Source organism: Scophthalmus maximus, chromosome 3 (genome assembly GCF_022379125.1).
Source record: "Scophthalmus maximus strain ysfricsl-2021 chromosome 3, ASM2237912v1, whole genome shotgun sequence".
NCBI classification, from domain to species: domain Eukaryota; kingdom Metazoa; phylum Chordata; class Actinopteri; order Pleuronectiformes; family Scophthalmidae; genus Scophthalmus; species Scophthalmus maximus.
This window is the reverse complement of record NC_061517.1, coordinates 2,341,981-2,349,337: the sequence shown is the minus strand read 5'-3', so window position 1 is coordinate 2,349,337 and position 7,357 is coordinate 2,341,981. Positions and strand designations below refer to the sequence as shown.

At 45.4% G+C, this 7,357-nt stretch overlaps 1 protein-coding gene across 2 annotated transcripts; it reads left to right on the top strand.

Annotated features, from left to right (window-relative positions):
* Positions 1-210: 210 nt before the first annotated feature.
* Positions 211-7,357, top strand: ddx23 (DEAD (Asp-Glu-Ala-Asp) box polypeptide 23). Of its 2 annotated transcripts, XM_035643901.2 has the most exons (18): positions 211-366; positions 1,565-1,722; positions 1,837-1,950; positions 2,508-2,592; positions 2,680-2,745; positions 2,835-2,973; positions 3,069-3,202; positions 3,338-3,450; positions 3,538-3,681; positions 3,791-4,016; positions 4,270-4,415; positions 4,543-4,720; positions 5,663-5,905; positions 5,993-6,144; positions 6,268-6,376; positions 6,475-6,649; positions 6,747-7,002; positions 7,100-7,357. In XM_035643901.2, exons 2-17 carry the CDS (start codon positions 1,565-1,567, stop codon positions 6,968-6,970), a joined length of 2,406 nt encoding a protein of 801 aa, XP_035499794.1. In that variant the 5' UTR covers positions 211-366; the 3' UTR covers positions 6,971-7,002; positions 7,100-7,357. The 2 variants fall into 2 exon arrangements, with proteins under 2 accessions (XP_035499794.1, XP_035499793.1); XM_035643900.2 differs by having other exon boundaries at positions 6,747-7,357.

Genomic DNA, 7,357 nt, shown 5'->3' with positions numbered 1-7,357 from the left:
AAACTTCTGGTTGGGAAAACTTTATCTTTCGCCTCCACTGAAAGTCTCGTTTTATTTTTCGTCAGGCGGTAACTTGTGACGCGGGCGCCACCTTGTGTCACGAAATGGGAAATGTTGACGTTTATTTTTGCTCAGGCATTTAGGTGTCCGTGTGCCAAACAACCGGGGCCCTGAGGAAAATCCACCCGCGTCGCAGGGAAATGTAGTTTAAAAGCCGGTTCCCGCCCATTTCCCGCCACTCTGCAAAGTAACCGGAAACACTACGTTTCCCACAACCCCGCGCTCCATTCAGCTCGTGTCGGCTCGTTATGGCGTCTTCTTGAAGCGTAGAGAGATCGCAAGTAGTTTGTTGACAAGTGGAAAAAGGTAAGTTATAAACAATGTTGACTACAAACCACGCATCTGTCGTTTATTACCTGTAATCACATGACTTACATGGAGGGTTTAATGTTGCACGTTATCGCAGCGGTGTACTGAAGACGATTAGCTTTTTTAGCTAAGTAGTTAGCTAACGCTAGGAGCTAGCTTGTTCACACTATCCTCTGTATTGATTCTGCAGAGTCTCGAGCTGCTCGAGTTTGTTTTGTTGAGTTGTTGAGCTAAAGTGTCTTTAAACTGTTGGTGGGCGAACGATACATTTCAACTGAAAGACTAGAAGACGTCGGTCCCAGAACGTTTGGGTCTGAGACAGTTCAAGAAGGAGCGGAGTGAGTGCTGACATCAGGTCTGTCACGATAACTTACCCTTTGTTGCACGATATGTTGCCATAAACAATATCATCGTCGACGTCCTGCACGATTCGTGTCGCTGCTGAGAGAAATGTGGTCCAAAGTTTGGACTTCACGGTTCAGGACACAACAAAGACATGGTGCCAATTAGAAAAATACTCAAGAAATCCATATTTTCTCACATTTAATAAATCAAACCAGTGATTTATTTATTAATCATAATGAGGTGACGAATGACGATGAGAACAGATGAGAGGACAGAAAGCAGCGAGACTTTGCTGGACTGTTGTCGACATTAATGTTTATGTCCACAAACACAATGACATTAATGTTTATGTCCACAAACACAATGGCTGTTATTGAGGTCAATGAAAAATGATTGATTTCATATTCATGTATGGTATGAAAATTTGATCAGATAATAATCGTGAAAGGCCGAGATGACGTGTACGTGCATTCCCTTTTAGTAGTGTATTGATTCTTTTCAAATTATATGAATGTAGAATTCCGTAATAGCAATCATTCATTTTGATGTCTTCATGTTTTCAGATTAATATCTGTTCAAAATCTCACTTTTGGATGCTCAGATTTTGCAATATAGTAAATATGATCTGTGATCTGCAACAACAAAGTGCCACAGATGAGAAACTACCTTCAGGTGTTATACACAACATTAATAATGTATTTTAACTGTTTTATCACTAAATTCAATACATTGACTTTTTAATATTTTGTCCAAGGCAAACTTAAACTCTTCCCTTGGCTGTGTCATAACAGTATAACTGTGCACTGTTCATTGAACCCATGTAATTGAAAAATTCCCCGTGTGTTTGCAGATGGCAGCCGACTCCACTGACAAAAAAGATGCAGAAACCTCGGGGACCAAAGACCGAGAGAGGAAACCACGCAGCCGCTCACGAGAGCGAGATCGTAAGGTCTCACCTTTACGCAAACGGCAACCTCGTGAAAGAAATCGCTCCAAATCTGCAGAAAGGTAAAAATTTAATAATCTTGTCTGACTTGGCTTCTGTTTTAATTTTTTCCTCGTTTGTCTGTTGCTGAATAAAAAACATGTAAACGTTGTACTTGATTTGTTTCATGATCGCAGAGACCGTCGCATGAAGGACAAGGACCGAGACAAAGAGCGAGAAAAGGACAGAGACAGAAGTCGCAAGGACCGAGAGGGACATCGACGTGATAAAGATCGTGGCAGGAGATCCAGGTACACCGATTTAATTTCTTTAAACTTCACTAAAAGAGAGAATTTCTTATCCTATAATTTATGACAGCCTTACCTTGTGGTGTTTTTTTTCTACAGACGTCTGAAAATGATCATTGACATTAACAACTTATAAATCATTTTCACGTCAACATCCAGGTTGTACAAATGACAGGGAAACTTTTTACTTATATCAAATTATATCAACAAAACCTAACAGATATTGACGCCTCATGTCGGCCACAGTCTGTGGAAGTAACATAACTCATAATTAATAGCGGATATGTTGTTGTACTGTCAATGCAAAGTATTATGAAACCTCACACTGTAGCTTGTCCTGTGAGCAAGTCGTGAACATGGGAATCTTTCCTATCTTTGACCACCTGACTTAGATGAATGAAGTGTTGGAGGTATGATCATAATGTGTTGCATGTGGGTCGTTGAATATGGTCGAAGTCAGGTTTTGTTATAGCGAACATTTTGTTCTGGATCAATGCGCCAAGATAAAAGAAAACAATGAATAAAGGATTGTTGTTGTTATTTTTGTGTCTCGTTTGAAGGAGTCTCTCACCAAAGTCCAGGTTAAAGAGGGAGAAGGATATCAAAGCGGAAGAGGAGGAAGATGAGAAAAAGAAGAAAGAGAAAGTATGAATTTCGTTTGACTGAATCTTAAATTAGATGGACTCTCGGGTTGTTGTTGTTTTATTTAAAGCCATGTTTGCTCGTGTGCAGGCCCAGCCGCTGTCGTTAGAGGAGCTTCTGGCCAAGAAGAAGGCAGAAGAGGAAGCAGAGGCAAAGGTGAGCAAATCCCTACATGTTCTTTTTTTCTTTTTAGACCCAAGATTATATATTTTTTTGTCTCTTGAATTGTAATTTTTCCTTTTCAGCCCAAGTTCCTGTCCAAAGCAGAACGGGAGGCCGAGGCTCTGAAGCGGCGGGCGCAACAGACGGAGGACAGGAGGAGGCTGGTGGACGAGGAGAGGAAGAAGAGGAGGATGTTCCAGGACATTGGAAGAAAGATGATGGGTGTGTATTGGCCTCGGTTCCTTCGGTTATGGATCAATGTTTTGTTGTTATTGTGAATCATTTTAAGTTAATAATATGATGGTACGTGATCACAGAGGATCCCCAAGAACGGGAGAGGCGAGAGCGCAGGGAGCGAATGGAGCGCGAGAACAACGGGAACGAAGAAGACGATGGACGACAAAAGCTCAGGGAGGAGAAAGATAAAAGCAAAGAGCTTCACGCCATCAAGGTTTGTCCCCGGGGGAAAAAAGTTTGTTGCTTAAGATATAATGATCTGTGATGTGTAACTGCGACCTGGCACTGGGTAGGCAGCGATGGATGATTGATTGGTTGATTAATTTGCATCAATATCTAACCCTTACAGGAGCGTTACCTGGGCGGACTCAAGAAACGTCGGAGAACACGTCATCTGAACGACAGGAAGTTTGTGTTCGAGTGGGACGCTTCCGAAGACACGTCGGTCGACTACAACCCGATGTGAGTCTGCAGAAACGTATCGTTCGAACGTGTGTGTGTATCTCTCGAATCAAAGCAGGTTTCAAACTTTACTATCCGTCTCCCAAGTTACAAAGAAAAGCATTCAGTGCAGCTGTACGGACGAGGCTTCATCGCCGGCATCGACTTGAAGCAGCAGAAACGGGACCAGTCGCATTTCTACGGCGACCTGATGGAGAAAAGGCGAACGCTGGAAGAGAAGGAGCAGGAAGAGTGAGTGAAACCACAAAGGCAGTGAAGTTTACACAATATTCGTACCGAGTCAACAAAACTCTTCACTTCTACGTCCAAACTGTCCCTGATCGTTCTCTCCTCCTTCCAGGGTGAGACTGAAGAAGATGCGTAAGAAGGAGGCCAAGCAGCGCTGGGACGACCGACACTGGTCCCAGAAGAAACTTGACGAGATGACGGACAGAGACTGGAGAATCTTCCGAGAGGACTACAGCATCACCACCAAGGGCGGGAAGATCCCCAACCCCATCAGGAACTGGAAGGAGTACTCGCTGCCCGATCACATCCTGGAGGTCATCGAAAAGTGCGGCTACAAGGTCAGATCACCGAGGGGGTCACATACCAATGTTTGATTTTCTTTGAGTTTGTGGATCTTTTGAATCTTTGAGTTTTACTACTTTATTAGTTTTCTGATTCAAAGTTTAAATGTGGAAATAATTAATTCTTTTGTCCTGATGATCTAGTTCGTCGTTAAGTAATTTGTTTTAAAAATTCAAGTGCACAACAAATGTCTCTGGGTGAAGTAATTCAATTGCTAATGATGATACTTTTTCCCTTCTCGAAACCCAGGATCCGACACCTATTCAGCGGCAGGCCATTCCTATTGGCTTACAGAACCGTGACATCATCGGCGTGGCTGAGACAGGCAGCGGTAAAACAGCTGCCTTCCTGATTCCACTGCTTGTCTGGATCACAACACTGCCAAAGATCGAGAGGTACAAACCATCTATGATTTTAATAAATTCACTGATGATGTATTTTGTGATTACAAAGGTTTTCACAATTTTCTGGCTCGTATGTATTTCTACACACATATCGACCTGTTACATTCCATCGCTGCAGGATCGAAGACTCGGACCAGGGTCCCTATGCCGTGATCCTGGCCCCAACTCGAGAGCTGGCGCAGCAGATCGAGGAGGAAACCATCAAGTTCGGCAAACCGCTCGGCATCCGAACGGTGGCCGTGATCGGAGGAATCTCCCGAGAGGACCAGGGCTTCCGCCTCCGGATGGGCTGCGAGGTGAAACATCTGCAACTACTACACACCCGAAACAGTGACGACATGATTTAACTGAGGGCGTAAAAGTTTTCATCCAGCGAAAACACACATCCGTCTTCAGCCTGTGAATCAGGAACGTGGCGGCATTACACTATGTTGCTTTTGTGAATGAATCTTTATATCCTACATCCTGAAATCTGCCTGAAAATAACAGATAAAATGCTCCTTATGCTTTCTCCTGTATCAAAGTATTACATCTAGAGATCTTCGTCTGTTTCATCGTGCACAGTGCAAACAGGAAAATCTTCATCTAGAAATTGAATCAAGCAAACCTTTTTCTGAAATACTGATACAGATTTAAAAACAGGGTGTCGACTACAACTACTCACTGACTCTATATGATTTTTTCCTTTCTGCTTGCAAACGGGCACGTTATAGATGTGTCGAGGGTGGGACAGTTATCATGCCTGACAATTTTCGGTCAGAATGAAGCATGTACCTTTTGATTAGAAGCAACTTCCTGTTTCATGTCGTCACGGCAAGGGGCTTACAACGAAAAGTCAGGATTTTGATAGCTTTTGATCCCATAGGTCGACCATGACATGCACCAAGTCTGAAGTTGCTTGTGTGAAATCTGGTCGAAAATGTCGCCCAAAAAAGAATTTGCACACTAAAATCAAAATGGCGGACTTCCTGTTGGTCGGAGGTCATGACGGCTACAGACTTTTTCGTAGGTCATTCCACGATACACATGCTTACCAAATTTCATTCATCTACATCGGAGTTAGGCTGGGGGTTTTGGCGGTGTGTCAAATTTTTCAACAGCCATCAAAAGGACGATTTGTTCGGACAAAGAAAAATAATAATTCCTTTGTTGACAACCAGGCCTCACGCGCTCGGAGCCCTAATGACGTCAGACCCACTAACGTGTTCTCTCCGTGTTCTCCCTCCCCCGTCGGACAGATCGTGATCGCCACCCCCGGTCGTCTGATCGACGTGCTGGAGAACCGCTACCTGGTCCTGGGCCGCTGCACCTATGTGGTGCTGGACGAGGCTGACCGCATGATCGACATGGGCTTCGAGCCCGACGTCCAGAAGATCCTGGAGTACATCCCCGTGACCAACCAGAAGCCGGACACGGACGAGGCGGAGGACCCAGAGAAGATGATAATGAACTTTGAATCTGGAAAACATAAATACAGACAGGTGAGCTAATCTGTCAGGTTCTTTTTATGATCCCCTGTAGGAGCCAGGCGTTCGCTCTCTAACTGTGTGTTTGATTTCCCCGCGCAGACGGTCATGTTCACGGCGACAATGCCTCCGGCGGTGGAGAGGTTAGCCCGCAGCTACCTGAGACGTCCTGCCGTCGTCTACATCGGTTCTGCCGGTAAACCTCACGAGAGAGTGGAGCAGAAGGTCCTGCTTATGTCCGAGGGAGAGAAGAGGTAGAGAGATGCAACACACACCGTGAAAAACAAAACGCACCAAATATCTGTTTTCTATCTGCAACGTACTGAGCGCGTGTGCGTGTGTGTGTGTGTGTGTGTGTGTGTGTGTGTGTGATGCAGGAAGAAGCTGCTGGAGGTTTTGTCGCGCGGCTTCGAGCCGCCCATCATCATCTTCGTCAACCAGAAGAAGGGCTGCGACGTGCTGGCCAAGTCTCTGGAGAAGATGGGAGTAAGTCGCCAAAAGAACTTTTCACTGTGTGATGTTTGTTTGACATTAACGTACACAACAGAATCGAACCTGAACTCGTCTCCTCCTCCGTTCCACAGTACAACGCCTGCACGCTGCACGGCGGCAAAGGTCAGGAGCAGCGAGAGTTTGCTCTGTCCAACCTCAAGGCCGGAGCCAAAGACATTCTGGTGGCCACTGACGTCGCCGGTCGTGGTATCGATATCCACGACGTGTCGATGGTCCTCAACTACGACATGGCCAAGAACATCGAAGGTAAGAGGCCGCGGTCATCGTCGATGTTCCATGTTCATTTGTTGAAAAGAATATTGTTGTTAAGTATAATTAACACACAATCTTCCTCCTCCTCCAGACTACATCCATCGTATCGGTCGTACTGGTCGTGCTGGTAAGAGCGGCATGGCCCTGACGTTCCTCACCAAGGAGGATTCGGCCGTGTTCTACGACCTGAAGCAGGCCTTCATGGAGAGCCCGGTCTCCACCTGCCCCCCCGAGCTCACCAACCACCCCGAAGCGCAGCACAAACCCGGGACCATCCTGACCAAGAAGCGACGCGAGGAGACCATCTTCGCCTGAGGATGACGCCGCCGCCGCCGCTCTCTCACACCGTCTGTGATCTTTGTGTCTATCCGCCATGTTTTTCCTCTCTCGAGCTTCGGCCTCCCGAGTTAATCGTGTCTTCAGTTTGTTGTTCTTATCTTTCAGGTCTGCAGGTAGAAAACGTCTGCGTCGCTCGGCAGGACACTGATACAGTAAACTGCACTGTAAACATTTTGGCCCAGTGTATTAAAATAGCAGCTGGTGTAGTAAAGTTCTGTGTTGGTATGATTCACATGAATCTTGAGTTTCCTGAGACCAGCGTCAGAACTATTCAAACTCGGCAGGATGAGGATGAATCCAATTAAGTCACAGTTGATTGTTTTAAATAAAAAAACAAACATTTGTATGAAGTGAAAACAGAAA